General features: G+C 38.3%; 1 protein-coding gene across 1 annotated transcript in view; it reads right to left on the bottom strand.

Moving 5' to 3' along the window:
• Positions 1 to 4,552: 4,552 nt before the first annotated feature.
• LOC108435387 (inositol polyphosphate 5-phosphatase K) overlaps positions 4,553 to 25,069 on the bottom strand; it is a 28,597-nt gene continuing 8,080 nt past the window's right edge. The window contains exons 3-13 of the mRNA XM_017711201.2: positions 21,209 to 21,316; positions 20,786 to 20,894; positions 20,099 to 20,215; positions 15,408 to 15,583; positions 10,698 to 10,809; positions 10,246 to 10,355; positions 8,325 to 8,535; positions 8,074 to 8,211; positions 7,907 to 7,972; positions 7,634 to 7,738; positions 4,553 to 5,760 (exon numbers count right to left, since the gene is read on the bottom strand). Of these exons, the coding sequence (XP_017566690.1) occupies positions 5,254 to 5,760; positions 7,634 to 7,738; positions 7,907 to 7,972; positions 8,074 to 8,211; positions 8,325 to 8,535; positions 10,246 to 10,355; positions 10,698 to 10,809; positions 15,408 to 15,583; positions 20,099 to 20,215; positions 20,786 to 20,894; positions 21,209 to 21,316 (1,759 nt within the window). The 3' untranslated portion in view covers positions 4,553 to 5,253. The remainder of the gene's footprint in view (positions 5,761 to 7,633; positions 7,739 to 7,906; positions 7,973 to 8,073; positions 8,212 to 8,324; positions 8,536 to 10,245; positions 10,356 to 10,697; positions 10,810 to 15,407; positions 15,584 to 20,098; positions 20,216 to 20,785; positions 20,895 to 21,208; positions 21,317 to 25,069) is intronic.

The raw sequence follows: 25,069 nt of genomic DNA, 5'->3' as shown, positions 1-25,069 counted from the left end.
GTGCTGATTGGTTCCCAACTAGAGCGGCTCATTGGCTGTTCATTCTGACTGATGTCCTGAAGGTACATGAGGTGCTGTTTTAAGCTCCTATAGCTATCTCCCATTTATTTTGAATTCGCTTGGGAGCGCCCTCTAGTGTTTGAGAAACCCAGAAGAAATTACAGAGTGGTAGTTCTCCTCTCTGCAAGTTCTCTGGTTATACTCTAAGAAGCTAAAAAAAATGCTGTAAATAGCTAATAACATTTTCACCTCCTGCACCTATAATACCTTTGAGTGGATTATAATATTTGTGTACTGCAGTAAACTATAGTAATTGCCTTAATGTACTATAAGTCTCTTATAGGGATACTGTAGAAATTCTTGTTACTGTAGTTGTTTTTCATATCACACTGATTGTCATCCTGTCAAACACCTAAAACTGCAAACTCACTTTAAGCCCGCACCTGTCAAAACAGGCTCTTATCACACCTCCGCTTGATTCAACTACAATTAGGGGAGAGCACCAGCACCACCAATCACAACGCACCTTCAGAGCCATCGCCCTTGGGAACACCTGGCTGAACAAAGCACAAAAATATTATTCCAAAGATAAGGCAGCACTAGGCCCACTCAAGGTGTGACACATATTGTTATACATTATGGTTGAACTGTCCTGTTCCTGCGCTCAGAATATAATAGTCCTGCACTTTCTCAAACATCAGACATTAACAGGCACATTAGATTTTATTTAACAGAGGGGAAAGGCGTGTGTTTATGTAAGTAACATTTTTCAGAATTGGGTGAAATGGCACAATGTGAAGCTCAGCTGCTCCAGGAATTCAGACATTATCGCTCAGTTTATGTATTGCACAGTACTAGCTGGTGGAGTGTGAGCTGCAAGGCTGCAATCAGAACATCATGTGCCTCAATGACACAGCAAAATGTTTTCGTTTACAGAACAAACACAGCAATACAGCTGGGTTCAGTGCTGAGACATTACATATATTGAAATGCATTACATATATATTCTGGATATGAGAAAATTTGTAAACATATTTTTCTTCTATATTGGATATTTGGAATTTTATTGCCAAGGCTTCACATAGAGTGACTTATATTGTGACATATATATTTGGAATATGAGGAAATATATATTTTCCTGCCAATTGGGATATTTCAATTTTTTTGTAGTACAACATCACCAATATTGACATACAAGTGGTTTAGATATGAGGAGATTTATGGAAATACATATATTCCTCTTAGGTTTGAGATATGTGTGTATTGACACTAAAATTCTACATATTGTGCATATATTTTGCGTAATAGAAATATTAGAATTTATAGTGCTAAGGCATCGCATGTATTGACATATACGGTATATATATTTTGAATAGCAAGACATATGTAGGACATGGCTTGCTCGTTGGAGCTTGGACCCAGATTTTCCATAAAGCGGCTTTGTGAAGATGCCTTCTGTAAAAAGCCCTATATAAATAAATTTGACTTGACTTCACTTGACTTTTTTGACAATACATTACATGTTATACTTACATCCTTCGGAATGTTAGTGCTAAAGCATCATGTTTTGTCACTTATTACACATCTTTTTGGAAATGAGGAAATACACATACATATATTTTTTAATGTATAGGACATAAAACATTTAGGCACTAAATCACATATTGACACATATTGCATATATTTTTTATATGTACATATATTTTTCTTGTGCATAGATTTGTGTAATATTAGTGCTAACACATACACTGATATATATTGTACGTGTTTTAGAAAAACAGAGATTTGTAAAACTATTTTTCTTATGTATGGGCTAGACTTTTTGTGTTAATGCATACATATTGTGTATATATTTTGGATATTAGGAATATTAGATTTTCTAGTGCCAAGCCATCGCATTGGCATATACTACACATATATTTTGAATGGCAGGATATATGACATGCTCACTGGAGCTTGGACCGAGATTTTCTGTAAAGCTTCTTTTTTGACTACACCTGCCATAAAATGCCCTATAGAAATGAATTAGACTTTTTTGACATGTACACACATTTTCCTTCCAAATTCCTTTGGAATTTCAATGCTAAAGCATCACATTTGTCATATATTACACATATCTTTGGGAAATGAGGAAATATGTGTACTTATATTTTTCTAATGCATAGAACATATAACATTTTAGTGCTAAGATATCACATATATTGACATATATTGCATATACTTTGGATATGAGGAGATATGTACATATACTTTCTCTCTGTATAAGATATTTGCAACTTTGGTGATATATTAACATATATATATTGGACATGAGAAAATACATGACCACATATCTTTCTTCTGAATATTTATAGCCATTATATTTCAAATTTACTTTCTCCCCCGCAACCCTGACTGAGAAGCGGCTTGGAAAATGGATGGATGGATGGATGGATTTACTTTTGCTCCTGAAGATGCATTCAGCCTGACCGCTCCATAGGCCAATATGCTTCATGAGATGTCAAGAGTTATACTGTAATCAACCAGATGAAATGTTTCATTTTTGCTGTTGTAATTCAACAACAAGAACTAGTACACAGTGTCTTTGTGGAATTTACTCAGAAACTCTGAAGCTGCTCCTGTTCATGTCTGTTCATATCTGCGTCTTCTGATGTATGCTGCTTTGAAACGGACAGGTTTCATTCTTTCTGCTGCTGTTACATAAATAATGTGTGGCGTGATCATAGCTTAGAAACCATGAGGGTACAAAGGCACCTGCGTTTAAATTACCATGCCAAAGAAACGAGTGAAACTAGTTACAACCTGCTTTCTCGTTTATTTACAGGAAATAACTCTGAATCATTTACAGCTGACATCCAGTCTGCCTGCAGTTTCATAACAGCCAACAGCTACGTATCCTAACCAGTTTCATGGATACACCGCTGTGCAGATGCTTTCGAAATGAAAATACAGACATACCTTCATGGTATCTGTTTTATTTTGCACTGTAAATATGTGTCAAAGCCCTTACATTACACAACATTCACAGAATGATCACAAAGACGCAAACACAACCCCCACACAGTTACAAGAGCCACCAAACACTGCAGATGACCAGAAGAGGTTTGGCTGGATTTATACAATCAGCTGCTTCTAGCAACAGACGGTTGCTTGGATACAGTAGATATCATAACAAATCAAGTTCAGCAGTGGGCAAACGACTAACTCACTGTAGACGTTTTGATAGTAGTCTTAAGCATATACCACAGATCTATGAATATGTATGTCTATAGACGAAGAAACATACACAGAAAGTCAAGAAGAACTGGACCCTGTTCACCACTACAGCACTGCATCTGTGGGCTTAGCAATAAGGCTGGAGATGTGTTATGGCTTTTTTCTACACGAACAACATTACACGAATATTTTAGTTGCATTATGTATTCAAGAAGAGGATTCTTCACCAAAACACCAGCTAAAAGCCATTTCTTAGTACCATCAAGGACCAAAGACCATCAACAGCCACGTCAAAGGACACTGACATCTTCTGTGATGAATGTGCAGATTAATATGTGGAGTTTTAGTCAACTAGCAGAGAATGAACTGTTAGCATGACTTTAGAGACAGTGAAAGGTCAGTTCAGAATGGCATTTGGACAAGGTCACGACACACTAGTGCACACATCTTTATCAGTTATGTGTCTAGTGCTGGGGTTCATGCTGAAAAAAGTGATACGTTGAATTTATTCAAATGCGTACATCATTTCCACATTAATAAAATATGACAGACTCTTAAAGGGGTTCTTCAAGCGTGCTTTAGTAAAAGCAATGGCTATACATTAAACGGCAAGGTCCACTTTGAATGCTTATCTGGTTCTCTGCACCAAAAATGTATCTTTTTTGTGTGCACTTTTAATGATGATTCCTCTAAATGGTTATGGTCAGTGATTACATCCTCCATTGTATCAATTCCATTTTGTATCATTATTAGGCCTATTATTATTATTATTATGTGTAGAATCTTAATTAACTTGTTGTACAGACATTACTGTGCAAAGATAATAGACCACTTCCATTTATTTCATTTCTGGTCAAAACAAGCATTAAGTACAAATCATTCAGGTTTCAGTGTGAGGAAAACACAGAATCCGCCGACTCTGAGTTCAAATCTATCAGTATTTAATTTATACACTCTTTACTTTTGTTTACTCACTGCCACTTTAACTTTTCCACCCAGTCTTCAACGCAACTCCCAAAGTCATGATGTTGTCTCCTTCAAACCCACACTAACATTCACACAAACACTGACCCAAACTCATCTCGGCTGCATCACATTGTGTATCTAAAATAACAAAAATAAATATTTCAGAGGAGACTGGATGCAAGATCATCCACTTGCAAAAAAGTGAAAACACTGAATTTGCAAGTTTTACAGAATGTAAGCAAAAATGAGAAAGTCAAAGGAAAAGAAATGAAAAACATGAGTTTCCAAAATTGGAGTTATGAAAAAAATAATGAAAAGCTACAGAGAAAATGTGACTCCTAACAACCACCTGGAAGACCTGGTAGACACCAAAACTGTCCCCCATCAGAAAATTAAGCTGCTTCAGATCTAAAAACATCCACAGGTGTTTATGTCCATCCTTCCACTGTGAGAAGACAACTCAATGCTGTGGGTCTGAAAAGATGTGTAGCTGTAGAGTAAAAAGGAAGAATGCTTGCACCAGAATACTAAAACTGGACCTCTGAGTTGTGAAGTAAGGTTTAGACTGATGAGACTAAATTTGTAATGGGCATTACTTGGAATGTCTGAAGCAGAAAAACCAACTAACCTTTGAGGCTGAACTTCAAAGGTGTGGAAAAACATTCCAACAGATTTCTTTAAAAAAAAAGATGGCTGTAGTAAAGGTAAAGAGTAGACACTCTACATACAAAAAAAACTGATATTATATTTAGTTATTGGTGTTTTGTGGCATTTTCTGACTGTTTTGACTGGAAGTAAAAGAAATGAACGGTCTCTGACTTTTGCACAGTACTGTAGATCTTCAAAAGATTAAAAAAACAATGATTTAAGAACGGCACTAAAAGGGTTCTGCTATTTGAACCTTTTCTAGTACTATATACTGAACCTTTTTAGCTACACAGTTTTATGTTTATTTACTTTTGCTTTTTTAATAAATATGTGGCTGTATTATATTTTATTTATGTGGACATGATAAACACATTTGAAATGAGGAAATTCAATGTTTGATCGTTTTTCAGTGCAGGAAAGGTGTCATAGGTTCACATCTCCAGCTTTAGCTGGAGTGCCAGCCCCAGGAATCGGCCCCTGAGGTGGCCGGTGCTCTCCGAGGATGGCTACAACCAGCGCCTCTGGGGCACTGACCCCGTTCCCAGGTGAAATAGGGCTGCGGGGGCTCAGGGGGCTGAGTGAGGGGGAGGTGGGAGCATCCGGGGACACAAGCCGTTCCTTCTTGGCATTAGCAGCGGGGCGAGGTGAAGTGCTCCGGGCATTTCCATCACGGGGCCGCAGGCTGAGGGACTGCAGAGATGGAAGCGGGGTGGAGGACAGGGCAGGAACAGCTGGGCTGCGGCTGCGCTGGCGCCGTGGGTTGTGGTGGTGGTGGTGTTGGTGGTGTTTGCTGGAGCGTGTTCCAGGACTGGGGCTGCGTGAGCTGGGACCCAGTAGGACCAGAGTGCTGTCATCCTCAGAGCTGACGTCCGAACTGTCCGAGCCTGAGGGACACCCTGGAGCCGGAGGAGTGCACACAGGCAACTGGACCTGCAGGAGAGATGAAGAAGAAGAGAAATTAGTTGAAATGGGAGAAAAAAAGAAAAAACAAAATAAATAGTTTTGGATCATTTCTATTGACCTATTCATCATGAATTTCTGCTTAAGCACAAAAAGTATCTAAATGTAAATAAAGTAAATTGGGAAAGTTCAAAGTTCTGTTCAAGCCCTATATGCTTTTTGTACTTTCGTTGCACTGTTTTTTTATTGAAGGGCACATTCATAAGGCTACATCATACATGAATAAAGCTTTAATGACATAAACCTATATAAATCTTTATAAAGGCTTATTCCACAAAATGTCAGTTGTTGTGTTACAACAACTGCCACTTGGAATTAGCTTTAATAAATGGTATATGTCAGTTGTCATGAAAGGTGTATGTAGGTATCCTGTATCCTGTAGCCTTACAAAAGAAACTGTTATGAAATGAGAATGAGTAACACTATGCAGTAAAATTCTAACATTATTATTATCAATACAAATATTCCCAAAACAGTTTCAAGTGGATTAACATCAACCTTCATATACACTTCAGGGCATGTCTGTGCAAGTGTATGACAGTGATCTACGACAGTAATTCTTAAACTGGTACTTAAAGCCCTTTAAACAGTCCAACTTTTTCTGGGTTGGGAGCTGCAATAGAGCAAAAAGGTTGATAGTCTAGGTGGATTTAGTACAAGCTTGAGTACCACTGACGTATAAAAATGGACATAAATATGACAGTGCACAGCTATAAACAGCAGTAACAGCTATCTTGAAGGCTCTGTCTGTACTTAAGTCTGTGCTATCTCATACTGTCAGTTCAATTGAGATTACTTATCAACTGAACATGGTGTGACGTGAGTGATGATTTATCCTTGCAATTACACAATGCTAAACTGGTGACTACAACTTCTGAAGGTTGGAAAATGGTCATGTAAAATTGAATTATGACTGTTTTTAGCATATAAACCACTGGAACCGGCCCTTTAAATGGAAAAACATCCAGTCCTGTCAAGCCACCACCCCACAAATCTTGGCTATCAGGCTATTTGCAGAGTACTGAGCATCACATTTTTGGTACCGTATGTATAATTACAGTCCAATTTTATGTTTAACAACCATACAATCATAATTCATTAGTTTGATCAAATTACACATTTTATCTGTGACCTCTGCTGACCAACACATCCTATTAGCATCCTGTTTGACTCACTCTGTTTACAGATTTGGCTTGCCCAGTCTTGAAAAGATGACAAACAGAAGATAGTTCAAATAATTGAGGTGTTTATTGTGATAGCCCGAATAAAGCTGGCCCACCAACAATGGCCAACATTCCATGGTAATATTTTTGTAAATGAATGTTTCTGCAAACATTTGAGTTTAAAAAAGGTCTGGGCCTTAACTAAGTCACATTCTTCACTGCTTTTGCTCTACCTCTACTTGCTCTTTCTGTTGATGTTTTCTGTATAAATTTTATCATGTTCCACTTGCAGCCTGCAGACAAGCCGTTTCTGAGATTTATAACCAGCTGCTACTCATCACTGGATCACAAAGCATAATAATAAAATCTTCAGCAGTGGCATTTTACATTTAGCTGTAGCTTTTGCTCACAAAAAATTCACTAACCAAGAGTAGGAGCCCAGCTCCTATAGCAATGAGGTTAACTAAGTTGCTCAGTGGCTCCGAGCAACTGCAGCAGCCAGCTGCTGACCACCCCAGACTCCAGACCTCAATTTATTTAATTTAGTAGGCCAGTGTTTTGTAAAACTTGTCTAACCTCACAGCAGTTGCTTAGAAAGAACTTTGTGTGGACGAATAACTAGAGAACTAACTTTGACTTGTATTCATGTGTGATTATTGAATTTTATTCAGAGGCTTGACCTGGAACGGCTCTGTAATTCCCACAATGCTGTTCATATTGTTGCTGTAGTAGCCCAGAATGTACTCCCCTGCATCTCTAGGCAAATCCTCTTCTGGAAATGTCACCTGAAGGCAAAAAATAAGCTTTATTAAAGGATACAGAAAATCAGTTGGATTATGCAAAGTAGACAATGGAGCTTGGTGGTTCCAGCATCATAAGGTCTTTAGAGTAAGCTCAACACAGTAAGTCGTTTGTTTGGGTATATTTTGAGTTTATTGTACACTATGACCCACCTGAGTTGAATGGTCCGATTTGGCCCATACATAGGCTGCATAATCCTTGTGGTGTTTGAATCCCACCTGATTGAAAACCATAAAAGCAATCTATACATCAACAAGAACAAATGAAAACAAAATGACTCACCAAATATTCAGTGTCTAAATACATACTCCTTTCTTACCTTGTACAGCCCCACCCAATCCCACGTGCTCCTCTGGAAGCCAGATGTTACGGTGAACCGGGCTGTAGCATCAGATACTTTGGTCCACTCTTTCTCGACCTCCAACTGGACTAAGGGCAGATCAACCTTAAAGGGAAACTGCAGTGAGAGGAAGAGGCTTTAGAGATGCTGGAAACATCTGGCTTCAGCATTTTTCCACATAGATGTCAACGTCTGAGGCTCTGTCCTGCTTTCAGGGGCCACTGACTCACATGCAGCGAGAAAAGAGCGGACACAGGCTTGTGGTCACTGACGGTGAAGCCCATGTGACTACGGTAAAAGTGCTGCGTCACTCTCGTAGCTCCGCCCAGCCATGAGGTTAGCCCCCGCTGCAGCGCGGCACTGTGGGACGGCACGGGGGAACCTGTCCTACGGAGACGCCACAGGATACGGTCTGTCCAAGCAGGCTTCCGCTTCTTAGCACTAAAGAGAGACCGAAGTGGGGAGAGAAATTAGAGGCTGAAACATACATCATGTAGGATAGTCAGGAATTGATTTTAAAGGGGATGCAATAGGAAGCCATTCCCCAGGTCAAAAACAACACACATAAATCACTCCCTCTGTATCACTCCTTTTTTCTATTCCCTTTGGTTGAATGTCATTTGGTATCACCTAAGACCTCTACTGTCAGTAGTTTAAAAGTACAGTTTGGCATTAAATCAAATTTACACAATTTTCAGATTACCCTAGAGGTAGTCAATCAACCACGACATGTTTAGAGTTCAAATTTTGCTTCTTCAGTTTACAACCAGAGCTGTTGCTGACAAACACTAGAACTCAATAGTTAAAACAATCTAAATTGTTTCCGTAAAAAAAAACAAAAACTTTCCCTTACTGACTAAAACTGTATCTTGGTCTTCATTAAGATTACAAAGACTGGTCAATATGGTTGAGGACACTGTATGACTTTATGTGAAATAAAAAGTTAAACCTACAAAGAAGAAACCTTCACTGTGCCTTTTAGACAACAAGGTCTGTACTCACAAAACCGCCGCAGGAGTCAGGGTGCAGATCTAGAAGAAGTTTTTGTGAAACTATCGTAACCACAGAGAAATGTAATCCAACATCAGTCCTCTAATTTACAGCTGCTTTCTGAATAGCAGCCCTGGTTTTGTCTGAAATGGCTGCATGTTCAATGTTTATAGCTTATAGTAAGTCATATTGTGAATATTGTACTACTATTGTACTACTACTAGTAGATTCCATCTACTAGTCTCCCAGGTTTACCTCTCCAATAATTGTTTAAAGTTATAATTCCACAGCCACTTCAGCTATGACACAAAGAGAAAAAGAGGTGAGGCCATTATTTACGCTCCCATTAAACCCTGTATTTACTCGTAAATTGTAATGCAATATATCAAATTGAGGATTTTTTTAAAAAATATATGCTAATTCTGAATTTGATGCAAGCAACACATTTAAAAAAAGGACATGTTTACCACTGTGTTGCATCACCTCTTCTTTTGACACTCTGTAAGTGTTTGGGAACTGAGGAGACCAACTGCTGTAATTTTGAAAGTGAACCGTCTTCCTGTTCTTGCTTGAAACAGGATTTCAGCTGATCAACGGCTCAGGATCTCCTTTGTCTTTTTTTTCATATGTTGCTCCAAAACCTGTATATACCATTCAGCATTATTGGTGCCTTCAGAGATGTGCAAGTCACCCATGCCTTGCGCACTAATGGCCTCTCATGCCACCATGGATGTTGTCGTTTGAACTGTGCATAAATAGGCATATATATTTAAAAAATAAGAATATTCCTGTTTCAACATGTGATATGTTGCCTTTGTACTATTTTCAATTAAATGTGGGGTTTTAATGATTTGCATTACATTACATTTAGTTTTTTTGGAAACAGGGTTGTATTATAATCTTACTTTAAAATGTTTAATGGATATTTATAATAACTCTAATATTTTAAATATTCAAATTCAAATAATTAGACTTTTTAATTTTTAAAGAACTTTGTAGACTTAATTTCCTTCCTTTTCTTCAACATTTTCTGTTTTCTTATGGTGGCTTTTATTTGCCTTTCTTAATTATAAAGCACTTTTTTGAGATGCATTTTAATGTATGAAAGGTGCTACAGAAATAAACTTTATTATTATTATTATTATGACTAAACATACAAACCTTGTGTCATATGTATGTGTTCCCACATCAAACTTGTAGGTTGGAGGAAAATTAAGAGGTCCTTCCATAAATCCATCCAGAATAGACTCACTATTCTTCGCCATGTTGAGCTGATGATGGAAAAAGAATTATAATAAACAAGCATCCAAACCACAGCGTTTTAACACTAAATTATGTTTTTTTCAACTCACACATCACTTAAGGATCGGGATTGAAACACACTAATTAAAGTAGTGACACAGCAGCCTCTTGTGGCAGTAGTTGGAACTGCAATGACTGTTGCAAAGGATAGATAAGTCCTGCATTATTTGGTAGGTTGTAATATGGACAAAATCTTCCAGGTGTCCAAAGGGAGGGTTACCTTTCCTGGGTCTACAAAGAAACAGCTGTAACTGTATACTCTTCTGGTCTAATAGGCTCCTCCTGAAACCTGAGGCCCATAAAAGACTCACCTGATCTCTCTCCCAGAGCAGGGGCAGTTTATTGTTCTCTATGGCGCTCTTCACCACATGGATATCGTAGTCCTCAATGCGAAAGTTCAGATCACCAAACCAGAACACTACACTACAGAAAAAACAACACATTATGAAGCAAATGTTAGATCAGGTTTTGATTTCAATGCATTATTCTGATATCTTAAAGCACATTAATGTGGGTAACAACAAATAATATTTAAACATATATTAAAACATTAAACAAAATAAATGAAGATTATAGAAATAATCACATCACATTCAAATGATCTACATTATGTGTTATTTTAAGTATTAATTATTAAATGAGCCAAAAGTAATGTGCTTTTACCAGCATGCCTCCAAAAAGTTGTACACTGATTTAAGTCATGTGCAGAGACATAATCAGGAACTAAAGGCATGGCTAATTTGACTAACAACCTGCCAAATTGCATCACGCTCACACTTCCAACATGAAAAAATAGTCAGTATGAATCATTCCTCATAAATGAACTGTTTTAAGGTTCCAGGCATTATTTTCTTTCTCAAATGGCAACAGCAATGATGTTATAAGGAGGAATTAAAGAGTGGACAGGAGTGAATATGCAGCACACTTCACTACTGATTGGTTTGGAAACTGTTTTGGGTTATTGTTGGATGGATTTTTCAATACACATACACCTACAATCCAAGTTGGCTTTTTCATACACCAAGGAAGTCTGCATTTTGCTCAGAGGATGTTACTTTATACAGATCATATCCTAAATGGCAAATATTTAGATTGGTAATGATGATTAGGAACCGGTTTGATGGCCTGTTAGTTGTTCATAGCTAAGCTATTTACTCTATTTGTATCATGCTGTGTAGCTTAGACAGGTTTAAAAGTAAATCAAATGTTAAAGAGTGTTTCTTGACCAACTCCAAAAGGATGGCAAACAACAATGTAGTGCTAAATTCAGTCTTACTGACAATACAGTCTTCCAAAGGGTGGAGTGAAGGTCTGGATGCTAACGTTAATTCTTTTCCTAACTTTTCCTAACTACTTTTTTCCTAACTTGTGAAGTGCCTATTGAGTAATTTACATTTTTTAAATTACCTGAACCTAAGTACACTTTACAAATGGATGTTCTATTCTGCCACCAGCAGATTTAACTTAGCCACAGGCAGTTTTCACTCTTATTGGCGTTATTCACTGCAGCCTTTTAGCAAACACTGCTAGCCTACCTCCTTAGCCAACTAATGATTTATTACTGTACTGTACTATATTAAACTGCCACAAAAATTAATTCAGACTGATGTTAAAATCATTTCTAAAATCCTAGCTAATTGATTAAATCAGGTAATCACATCTTTAATTCATACTGATCAGGTAGGATTTATTAGAGGTCGTAACTCGGCAGATAATATAAGGCGTTTTATTAATATTATGTGGTCAATGACAGAAGTTCAATCCCCGGTGGCTGCAATTTCCCTGGATGTCGAAAAGGCTTTTGATATGGTAGAATGGGGCTATTTATTTAAAATTCTGGAGCTTTTCTGGTTTGGGGATAAATTTATAAAGTGGATACAGGTATTATATAGTCACCCAGAGGCAGCGGTGCAAAGTAATGGCCTAATTTCTGAATATTTTGAGCTAGGTAGAGGAACGAGACAGGGGTCACCCCTCTCTCCACTGTTGTTCTGTTTGGCTATAGAACCTCTGGCGGCGGCTGTCAGAGGAGCGGTGGAATTTCCAGGAGTTATAGTAGGTGGGACAGTTCACAAAATTATGCTTTATGCGGACGATATACTGTTATTTGTTAGTGACCCGGGTCAATCAATGTCTTGTCTCTTTAAAATTATTGACTCCTTTTCAAGATTTTCAGGATATAGAGTAAACTGGTCCAAGTCTGAAGCACTCCCATTGACTGCTTACTGTCCTGCCAAGGCCTTTTACCCAGGAGCATTTAACTGGCCCAAACAAGGGATTAAATACCTAGGTATTTTATTCCCTCCTCAGTTGGAAGATTTAGTTAAGGTTAATTTTGATCCATTATTACAGACTATATCTTGTGATGTTAATAGATGGGCAGCTCTTAAATTGTCTTTGGCAGGGAAAATGAATGTTATAAAAATGAACTGTATACCCAAATTGAATTATCTTATTCATTCTCTCCTGCTGGAAATCCCAATGTCATATTTCAAATGGTTTGACAGAATAACAAAGATATTTATGTGGAATGGTAAACGACCGCGATTACATCATAGTAAGCTACAAAGACCAATGGATGGGCTGGGACTCCCCAATATATTGTTTTACTATTATGCTTTTAATCTTAGACATTTGCTCCATTGGTCACTTCCTCCTGAAAGGGCCCCTCCATGGTTTTGTATTGAGCAGTCTGTCATGGCTTAAATCTGTAGTACTTAAATCTGGTGTACATACTGTAAATTCTATATATTGTTTTAAATTATTAGTAAAGTGTTTATTTTTACATAAATGGCTGCAACTGTAACAACTGCAATTTCCCCCTGGGATCAATAAAGGAATCTGAATCTGAATCTGAATGGCCCCAGTTTTACCCATGCAGAGTATTTCTACCAATTTAACTAGAGAAGGGAAAGCACACCCAGTAATTGCCCATCTAAAGTCAATTTGGATTAAAGTTTCACGAATGTTTGGAATGGACCCATATTTAAATGTTTCTTTGAGTATTTGGTTGAATCCTAAGCTATGTATTGGTAAATCCTCATTTTGCTGGAAAGAATGGATAGAAAAGGGAATTTATATACTGGGTGATCTCTAGCATAACGGTGTTCTGAAATCCTTTGATGACCTGGTGCAACAATTTGGAATTTCAAGATTTCAGTTCTTTAGATAACTACAACTACGTCATCTAATATTTAGGATTTTTTAATCTGATCCAATAGCCCCCCAATCTGCAGACTTTCTAGACACAATAGTAAAGAGCTATGGAAAAAGTCATGAAACTTCAGTGTATTACTCGATGATGATTCAAAACCTGGGTAGAAACTCTTTACTAGCTCTCAAGAAGATATGGGAAAGGGATTTGAATCAAATATTGGGAGATGAAGAGTGGGATAGGATATGTGGAAATATTAAAGTAATGTCCAGAGATGCAAAGGTACGGCTTATTCAATTTAAAATTATACACTGTTTTTATTGGACTCCCTCCAGATTGTTTAGGTTAGAGTTAAAAGACACATCGACTTGTTGGAGATGTAATTCTGAGGAAGTTCTGAAGGATTTTTGGACCAGGATACATGATGTACTTTCTGAAGTGTTAGACATCCAAATTTTATTTAGTCCTAGGTTATTTGTTTTGTGTGTCGAATCAGTTTTATCAGGGGTAGATAAAAACACTAGAAGTTGGATACAAACTATCATGGTGGGTAGGCAAATAGTGCTCAGGAGATGGAAGCATGGGGGAATCCCACCAGTCAGGGAGTGGGAAGAGGAGATGGCTAGGGTGGCTGCTTTTGAAAAGATGTCTTATAAACAGTTTGGTGGATTGATTATGGGAAGAAATGGGGTAAATATGTAACCTTCCTGAATGATTCAGGCAGTTAACCAGTGGAGAGACACACAGGGTATTTGTTTATATGTTATGTTTAAAAGAAGGCATGGACTGAATGAATAGCTATTTTAGGTAAGGATATTAATATATCTTTGTGGATATATATGCATGTGTATAGATATATGTGTATATGTATTTATTATTATGTATTATGTATATATTTGTTCCATTCTTTATTAATGTGAGAAGAATATGGATATTGATGCTTTTAGATGGCATATATTTGTATATTTTCTGATTATTAGAACACAAGGTCCATTGCAGAAGACAATTTGTGGAATAGGAATGTGAACGTTCATAACCAGACCAGAATTTATTTATTTAGTTTTAATTTATTGTTTTAAATTTTTATTTATTTATTTTTCTTTCTCTCCCTATGATGACATTTAAGGGTGGGGGGAGGAGGTGGAGTGGGGGGCGGAGTGGAAGGGTGTTATTTGTACATACTTGTGTACACAAAGAGGGATGTTGTTTTGTTATATTTGTATTGTTTATTCTACACTGTTCAAAAATAAAAGTATTAATCAGAAAACTGCCACAAAAAATCCATAGTAGGCCAATATCATATTCATGACTTTCTCAGCTGCTGGACTGCAACCTCCTTACAGTAAATTTTGAAATGTAGTAGTTTATAAATATAAATATTGTCTAAAGCAGGTCATCCACAAATCCACTTAGCCACAAAGTGCCAGTTTGGCTGCAGGATTTCACTCCAAACAAGCTGCTTCTACTTGTTTAATAATTGAGCCTCACTGATCATTTGTGCTCTAGTGTTGTTGGAATGAAATAGGCTTATGTTAGCCATAAGGATGCCTACACATGACGAATGGCAAAACTGCTTCCCATCAGCAAGGCCATTGTTTTTCATATTTAGTGAGCAGTCCTTCTTTATCTAGCGGCGACTCAAGCGACTTAAGTGTCGCATATTTCTCTGATTTTATGCCTTACTGCTGCGCTCGGAGTTTGTTCAAATTAAATTTTTCAAATACACTTTCACAACCAGCGAGAGTAAACACAGCATGTATGTCTTGATTATGTGCCACTTCTCTAACCTGAGCAAAGCAAAAACACTTATCCATAGGCAGTATAAAATCATGCCATGTTATTCTGCTCCGCCCTCCCAGGTACCCACTCGTGGTCCAGCACACCCACTGCTGCTCCGCCCTCAAACTGCTGCTGCTGCAGGATGCTCTCAAAGTCCTCCACGCGCTGCTCCAAGTTCCGCATGTGGGCCGGCAGGTGGCAGTTCAGAAAACACACAGGGTGACCAAAAACCATCATCCGTGCACTCACACCACCCTTATTCCCCTGAGAGAGAGAGAGAGAGAGAGAGAGAGAGAGAAGGACAAAGAGATGAGGGTGAGAGTGATATAGACAGTGAGATTGTAAGAAGACCTCTAATGGCCTAAGAGGTTAGAGTCTAATGGCTTGTTTTTAATAATACAGGAGCTGTTGTGGTGGCAGGAGTGATGTGGCAGCACTAATGCAGCAAAACAGGAAGGAAAACAAATGTATTCCCTCCGGCATGCCAAATCAACACTGCCAATGCTGGTCACGCTCGGCTGAACAGGGCTGCCGTTTTTTGTTTCCTAAAGAGAACATGTTTAATGTTTAAGCTTAATAGTCCTTATAATATTGCACTATTCAATCCTAATGTATCATCATTTTTCTAAGAGAACCTCATATCTCTGAAATGGTGACTTTACTGAGGCAAAAATGTGTGACAATTGTTTGTTTACCAAAGCAGAAGTCCAACAAGAATGTTACTTTTTTTAACATGTTGATTAGAACACTATAGTTAGAAGAATACAGGTTTGGTTAGTGACTTCTTGCTGAACTCCAGCTAGGGATGATCAATATGCCAATATTAACATGCTTTTCTGAGCATATTATGGATACTGTTAATACTCTATAAGCTCTAAACAACAGCAACTTTCATTAAAAAACAAAAAAATAGTCCTGCTTAAATGTATTTAGTGCAGTAAATGTTTTCCTTTTTTTAACAAATAAATGCTTACTGCTCAGATTTATATATATATAATTTCCTCAGATCACGTAAAAAATGTTGCACAGTACTGTAAGGTAAAGTAGCAAGATTTTACTACAAGTCATTTTTGACCATTTCTATTGACCCAGTCATCATGAAATGTTCAAACAATGTTTTACATGATGTAAAATGCTATATAAAATAAAAAAATATAGATTAATTTATTTATTAAAATTACTCTATAGTAGTCATAACTAAACAGCCACAACCATTAAACAGCTGCAGGCCCTATGGTGTCTCATAGCTGATAATGCAGTAATAGTGTCAACTCATTGCAAGTTTTAACTGTAGCTGCCCTGTAGCAATCCAGCTGATCCAGAATCAGCATGGCATTTCACTGTACTGACAGTTACTTCTGCTCCAGCACATTCTGCAACTCTGCATGGTGGCAGTCTGAGTTACATGCATTCAAAGCAGTGCTTGCTCTGCCATATAATATTTGTGGTGTTAAGCCCTGATTCAGAGCAATGAAATGGAAATGACAGGAATATAGAATAAATATGTCTTCATCACTCTGTATGGATGTTAGTGCAGGAAAAAGCCTCCTCTCTAAACTTTGTGTGTGATATTAGTGGTGACCAAATGTTTATTCTAATGCATTAGAGGGGAAAGAGTACTGCTGGTACTGTGTGTGTGTGTGTGCAGACAGAGCTGCTGTGTCCTACTGCACCCAGCTTAAAGAAGACTGCAGTACAACCCTAAAGCCATGATCACACCAGCACACAGTACAAACACACACCTATATAAGTACCTGTACGTAATAATAAAATAGACCATAACTATTATTAATTTAAGTACCTATATGTGGCAAAAAAGACAAAATACAGAGATCAAAAATAATATGCTCAGTACACACACACACACACACACACATGCAAACACACACACATATGTATAAAATGTATTCTATGTATGTATGTACCTACACTACATTTCCAAAAGTATTCACTCACCCATCCAAATTATTGAATTCAGGTATTCCAATCAATTCCATGGCCACAGGTGTATGAAACCAAGCACTCAGGCCTCCAGACTGCTTCTACAAACATTAGTGAAAGAATGGGTCGCTCTCAGGAGCTCAGTGAATTCCAGCATGGTACCATGATAGGATGCCACCTGTGCAACAAGTCCAGTCGAGAAATTTCCTCGCTACTAAATATTCCACAGTCAACAGTCAGTGGTATTATAACAAATTGGAAGCAGTTGGGAACGACAGCAACTCAGCCACGAAGTGGTAGGCCACATAAAATGACAGCGTGGGGTCAGCGTATAGAGGTGCATAGTGCACAGCGATCACCAACTTTCTGTAAGTCAATCGCTACAGACCTCCAAACTTCATGTGGCCTTCATGTTAGCTCAAGAACAGTGCATAGAGAGCTTCATGGAATGTGTTTCCAAGGCCGAGCAGCTGCATCCAAGCCTTACATCACCAAGTGCAATGCAAAGCGTCGAATATAGTGGTGTAAAGTGCTGCCACTGGACTCTAGAGCACTCTTTGGTGGAGGGGGGATTATGAGGTGGGGTTGTTTTTCAAGAGTTGGGCTCGTCCCCTTAGTTCCAGTGAAAGGATCTCTTAATGCTTCAGCAGACTAAGAGATTTTGGACAGTTTCATGCTCCCAACTTTGTGGGAACAGTTTGGGGACGGCCCCTTCCTGTTCCAACATGACTGCACACCAGTTCATAAAGACGTGGATGAGTGAGTTTGGTGTGGAAGAACTTCACTGGCCTGCACAGAGACCTGACCTCATCCCCAATGAACACCTTTGGGATGAACTGGAACAGAGGTTTTGAGCCAGCATCAGTATCTGACCTCACAAATGCTCTTCTGGATGAATGGACAAAAAATTCCCACAAACACATTCCAAAACCGTGTAGAAAGCTTCGCAGAAGAGTGGAAGCTGTTGCAGCTGCAAAGGAATGATCAATTTCATATTAATGCCTGTGAAATTAGAATTGGATGTCATAAAAGCTCCTGTAGATGTAATGTGTAGGTGTCCCAGTACTTTTGTCCATATGATGTAGGTACTTATATATAATATACACTCACCAGCCACTTTATTAGGTACAACGGCATGTTAACACAAATAGCTAATCAGCCAATCACATGGCTGCAACTCAATGCATTTAGGCATGTAGAGGTGGTCAAGACAACTTGCTGAAGTGTACACCGAGCATCAGAATGGGGAAGAAAGGTGATTTAAGTGACTTTGAACGTGGCATGGTTGTTAGTGCCAGACGGGCTGGTCTGAGTATTTCAGAAACTGCTGATCTACTGGGATTTTCATGCATCTCTAGGGATTACAGAGAATGGTCCGAAAAAGAGAAAATATCCAGTGAGCCATGCCTTCATGGACCATGCTTTATGCAGTGGAGCTCAGTCATGCTGGAACAGAAAAGGGTCTTCACCAAACTGTTCCAACAAAATTGGAAGGATACAATTGTCCAAAATGTCTTGGTCTGCTGAAGCATTAACATTCTCCTGGCATTCGCTAAACCTAGACCATCACACTACCAGATAGAGAAGCATGGTTCATTACTCTACAGAATATGCTTCCACTGCTCCAGAGTCCAGTGATGGTGTGCTTTACCCTACTCCATCTTGACATTGTGCTTGGTGATGTAAGGCTTGCATGTAGCTGCTCGGCCATGGAAGCCCATGCCATGAAGCATTGACTTAATTTGACTAGCATCCTATCACAGTATCACACTTGAGTTCAGTGAGCTCTTTAGAATGACCCATTCTTTCACAAATATTTGTAAAGGCAGACTGCATGGCTAGGTGCTTGATTTCATACACCTTTGGTAATGAGACTAAGTGAAACACCTGAATTCAATGGTTAAGATTGAATCCCATTACTTTCTTCCATATAGTGTATATGTCATAGTAATGTGTATTTTACAAATGTAATTATCTATATGTAATAATAATATGTTCCAGACGTATTATAAATGCAAATATTTCTACTGTGGAATCACTTAACTTCCTAGGCACTACCAAAGCATAAACCGAACTCCAGCACAACAGCAGGACAGTGGAGAGGATCATCAGATGTAATCTGCTAACACTTCAGGACATCTACAACAGCAGGGTGAAGCATGTTGGCAATATTACAGCTTACCACTGTCATACTGGACATCACCTCTTTCAGTTACCACTGGTAGCACTACCAAACATGCTAACAGCTTTTGTAAACTCCCCTTACTGTATTACAGTAACTTCCCTGTAACACTGCTTGTAAGTGCCTATATGGAATAATAATATATCCTTTATGTATTATGTATATATATATATATATATATATATATATATATATATATATATATGCAGGCATCTAAATATAATGAGAAAATTTTGTCTAATACTAATCCTATTCCTAACCCTAATTATATAAACCAAAATAAATCCTTTTGCACTTGGTTATAAAAAGTGAAACATTACGTTTTGTTAAAATCACTTTATAAAGTGAGGAGTCTTTGGTCCTGTAGTTTTCTGTTTTTCTCAAAAATGTTCTAGAAAATATATAGTACAACCTTTCCCCACTCCCCACACATGTACATCAGTGCACACCCAGCGTAACCTCTCTTTTTCTTTGACTCTCATTTTTCATCTGATCATCAAAGATCCCCCTAAACCCAGCCATCGCAGCCTTATGCACATCTCTGATGTTAGACATCAAAAGTATCAGTGGAGCGTAGCCACAAACGGAGGAGTAATGCCTGAATTTAAGTGTGCTGATCTCCCTACCACCCACTGTGCAGTCTGCTGCTGACTCACCCAGTATCCGCCGAGACCTGTGCGAGTGCTCTGTGTTTGGACCCCACGCAAGAATGGCAGGTGGCAGAACTTGGAGAACACCAGCAGCAGAACCCCCTGCATCCTCTGTGACGCCACCTGCAGGTCAGAGCGGGACATCGACTTACAGTTTTTGCTGCAGCAGTGATCATTAACTCTTCACTCATATCCAACCAGGTGCAGCATCCACATGAGTTGGAAAAAGTATTTCTTTCATTTTCTGTAATTCAAAGATTAACATGTAAACAATGTAATTTAGAGTGGTTTGCTGGAGAACCTTGCCGACTTGGGGGTGACAGAAACCAGAGGTTGCATTACATTACATTGCATTACAATAGCCATTTTGTGTTTTTATATGCAGTGCTGATGATAGTAAAATAGATATAAATCTTAAAAGGAATGTTTTCCTTGGGGACTATTTTGCCACACAACACCCTGCATGTATCCCTCCAACATTAATGTTTTTCTAAAATTATTTTTTAGTCTAAAACCTTCTCAAAACCATAATAAAACAGTGCCTGTAGCTGAACTGAAATTTGCAGGAAAAGATTTCTCCCAAGGTAAGGGTTGGTGACAACTGTGTTACACTATAGGAACTAATGCACAGCAATGACAAAGCAATTAATTCCATTTCACCCCAGTTCTACTTAGAAGCAGCACCGCACTGACCAGAACATATCCAAAGCGACTAAGAGTGTCCATGCACAGCTCACTCCACTGGTCTGTAAAGAGGGCATCTTTCAGCCTCTTATTGATCATGGAGTTCACCTCCTGAAACCTGTGTGAGGACAGTTGAAGACAAAAAAGACAGAAGGGGTTTAAAATGAGAGGTAAACAAGTAGATGGAAATACCAGTTCCATCATCAGATGTGCCCAAACCTGCTCTTTGAGGGCTCTTCTACTCTGGAGATTTTAGTTCCAACCTTTCCAAATACTGCACCTGCTCCAGCCAATTAAAGTCTTTAAGAATTAGAAGCATATTAAATTAGCACTGGATCATCTTCACATGGAACAGAGGCTTCCAGGTGCAGGTTTGGACATGCCTGCTGCACAGTAGTATAACCCTGTAGAGGAAAAAATGATGCGTCTTACCCAACGATAAACATGTCAGCGCTCCCATCGCTGACCCGAGGGCCGAACAGGGCGCTGATGTCATCAGGTGGCATCGCTGAGCCAACGTTCCATGTGACAATGTACACCCTAGCAATGAGAGAACAAGAAAAAGCAAGTCATTAGCAAGATAGCAACATTAATGAGAGAATGATGACATTAACAAGACAATCACAGCATTACAAACAGAACCAAGTCATTAACAAGAGTGCCCTCCTAAACCATGACATCACCGCTGTCTAAACTGCAGGCCATTATGAACAATGGCTCCCACCCAGTCTACGACACGGTGATGAGACACAAGCGCTCATTCAGCTCAAGACTCACTCTACCAAAATGCACCACAGAGCGCCACAGGAGGTCATTCTTACCTGTGGCCATCAAACTCTATAACTCCTCCTTCAGTGTGTGATTCACAAAACTCAGTACGAAATTGTTCATATGTGCAATAATAACAATTGTGTGTGCAATAACTCAGAGGGACACTAACTTAATTTAAATAATTTAAATAATTGTAACTGCTTTATACCTGATGTTTCATATTACTATCACAATCACTGCCACCTTACTATATTCTTAAGTACTTAAATCTGGTGTACATACTGTAACTTCTCTATATTGTCTTAAACTATTATTAAAGTGCTTATTTTTACATAAATGGCTGCAACTGTAACAACTGCAATTTCCCCCTGGGATCAATAAAGGAATCTGAATAATCTGAATTAAAAACTAGAACTACAGCATTAGCAAGCGAAACATGTGAGAAGCAAGAGAACAACCCTGTCATTAATGATATAACACAACTTTAAGGATATAATCGTGTTATTAATTGAGCTCTTCCAAGGATAAACAAATGTGAATTTTTTTTTATAGAAATAAGCATGCCGTTTATTTCAAATTAAGGGGTCACCAAAATTTTAATACAGCGTAGTTTGGCTTTTTCATGCAAGTGGTTGTACAAAATAAAACAGGAAACAAAATAATCATCCAAAAAAAGGGTGGAATGGTTAATATTTGTTTTTTCGTTTGGAGGGGCTCAATACGCAAAATGTTACTAATACAACTAATATGAGAACCACAACATTAAAGAGAGCACTACATCGTTAATGAGAACCATATGATTACTGCGAGAACCATGGAATTAACAAAAAAAGTATCATTAATTGGATAGTTACAACATTAACAAGAGAACCATAACATTAATGAGAGTCATGCCATTAATAAGAAAACCTTATTGATAATGAGAACCATGACATTAATAAGCAACCTCATCATTAATAATAACCATAACATTAGTAAGAGGACCATGTAATTAATGAAAGAGCCCTGCTAGTAAAAAGTGAACCATGCCGTTAACAAGAGAATCATGTCACTTCAAAGAGAAGCATGCCATTAACAGCAGAACCATGTAATTAATGAGAGAACCATGTTATTAATGAGAGAACCCTGCCATTAATGAGAGAGCCATGCCATTAAAGCGAAAGCAATGTCATTAAAATAAAAATAATGTAATTAATGAGGAAACATTAAAGACAGAGCAAAGACATCAACAAGAAAACCCGATCATTAATGAGAGAACCATGTCATCATCAAGAGAACCACACCACTGAAAAGGGCATAACATAATCATAACATAATACATGCACTCAGTAATCCAATCATAATCAGATTTTTAATTGGATTATAAAGTGCATGTAGATGCACTCAATGTGAGAACCATGCCAAAGCCAAAAGAACCACAATACTGACGAGAGCACTACATAATTAATGAGAGAACCATGACATTAATGAGAACACATAATTAACTGTAATTAAATAACACATAATTAACAAGAAAAACACATCATTAACAAGAACCATTTCACTAACATGAGAACAACAGCATTAATAGTATTAATGGAATTAATAGTATTAATATTATTAATGCACATTATAGTTTCTCAATAAATATTTTGTGTGAATAAATCATGTCTGTGCTCAAAATATACCATAATATATACCATGTATCAAAATGAAAGCTATAATGTATACATACTGGCAGTAATGGCAGTGCAACTGTGGATATATGGGCTTTTTGTGCAGACTAGTTTTGTTTCATGGCTAGTGTTGCTATTAGGTTTCTTACTAGGTTTCTTGCTATTAGGTTATTAGGTTTAATGGGAAATTTTAAAAGTTGGTTTGTGTTAACAATAATTCATTTTCCTGTTTGTATGCGGTAGTATGTCATGGCTATGAACTAGTGTGCATTGCGTCATAGGAATAATAAAGATTGTACTGAGTAATCAATAGATTCTCGTAACACGTCCACAGTGCTCCTGGCATGGAGATGAGCAGATGCACGATCACAGTAAATATCATCAGGGTTCCTTGTCACGTGCCTGGCAGAAGAGTTTGGGATGATGGAGCACAGAATACCATGTGAAATCTGGAGCAGGCAGTGTGACCACAGGATCCAAACCCGTTCTGTTACTCAGAGACAGAGCAGAGTTCTGCAGAGCTGATGTGTGAAATCAGACAGTCTCCACTCTAATCACTCTATCCTCCACTGAGGCGCGCACCCCAGAGACGCTGTGTCCCAAAACAGCACGACCCAAAACTCACAGCCTCCATTTACAAAGCAGGTTGAACTGCTCCTGTCAAATACAAACTACATTTCTGGCTTTGTAACCTGATCTGATTTGTATTTGGACAAGACGATGGTTTATGATAATCTGGTGGATCATCCTCAAGAAAAAAGCTTATTGGTAAAATTCTTCAGTTAATTTGCATGTATATAGGAATTTTTAATATCAGTATGGGCTGTTAAGCCAAAATATTTCACATATACATACTGTTGTATGCAAAAGTCTGGGTGCTCCTGGTAATGACATTTTGTTCGTTTTCTAAGTGAAAATAAGTTCATTTCCTCTACAGAGAGAGCATGTCTGCACATTTTAATGCACAATTACTGTCTATTAGCTTGAGAAAAAACTATTTGTGGCTTGTGCAAAAGTTTTTAAATTTTAAATTGTATAAGGAAAATAATTCAAGTATTGTTACACCCCTCCTAAGTATTGAGTTCAGGTGTTTCAGGCATACTCTTGGCTAACCGGTGGAACAAATGAAGCACATAGCTTTGCATTCTCCAAAGACAAACACTGGTAGTAGAATGGGTCGTACTGAGGAGCTCAGCTCAGACACAAATCCGCCACAAACCACCTCTGCCACAAATCGGTTAGTGAAATTCTGTCCTGCTACATCTTCCCTTGTCAAATGTAAGTGCTATTATTGTGAAATAGAAGCACCTAGGAGCAACAGCAGCTTAGCCATGAAGCAGTAGACCACACAAATTCTGAGTAGGGCTGAAGCTCACAGTGCCAATTTGCTGCTGAATCACTGACTGAAGAGTTCCAAATTGCCTCTAGAAGCAACACGAGCAAAAGACCTGCACAACAGGAGCTTCACGAAATGGGTCTCTATTGCCGAGCAGCTACACACAAGCCTAATATCAAACTGCACAGTGCCGGACGGGGAGGAGTGGGGTAAAGCATGCCGCCACTGGAGCAGTGGTAATGCATTCTGTGGAGTGACGAATCACGCTTCTCTATCTGGAAGACTGACAGAGGAGTCTGGGTTTGGAGAAATGTCAGTAGAATGTTACCTGTCTGACTGCATTGTGATAACATTAAGTTTGGTAGAGGAGGGATAATGATATGGGATTATTTTCAGGGGTTGGCCCCTTAGTTCCAGTGAAGGGAAATCTTAATGTTTCAGCAGACATTTTGGACAATTGTATCCTTTCAACTTTGTGGAAACAGTTTGGGGAAGACCCTTTTTTGTTCCAGCATGACTGAGTCCCAGTGC

Source organism: Pygocentrus nattereri, chromosome 18 (genome assembly GCF_015220715.1).
Source record: "Pygocentrus nattereri isolate fPygNat1 chromosome 18, fPygNat1.pri, whole genome shotgun sequence".
In the NCBI taxonomy this organism is placed as follows: domain Eukaryota; kingdom Metazoa; phylum Chordata; class Actinopteri; order Characiformes; family Serrasalmidae; genus Pygocentrus; species Pygocentrus nattereri.
The sequence above is the reverse complement of the archived record's forward strand: the minus strand, read 5'-3'. Positions and strand labels throughout refer to the sequence as shown.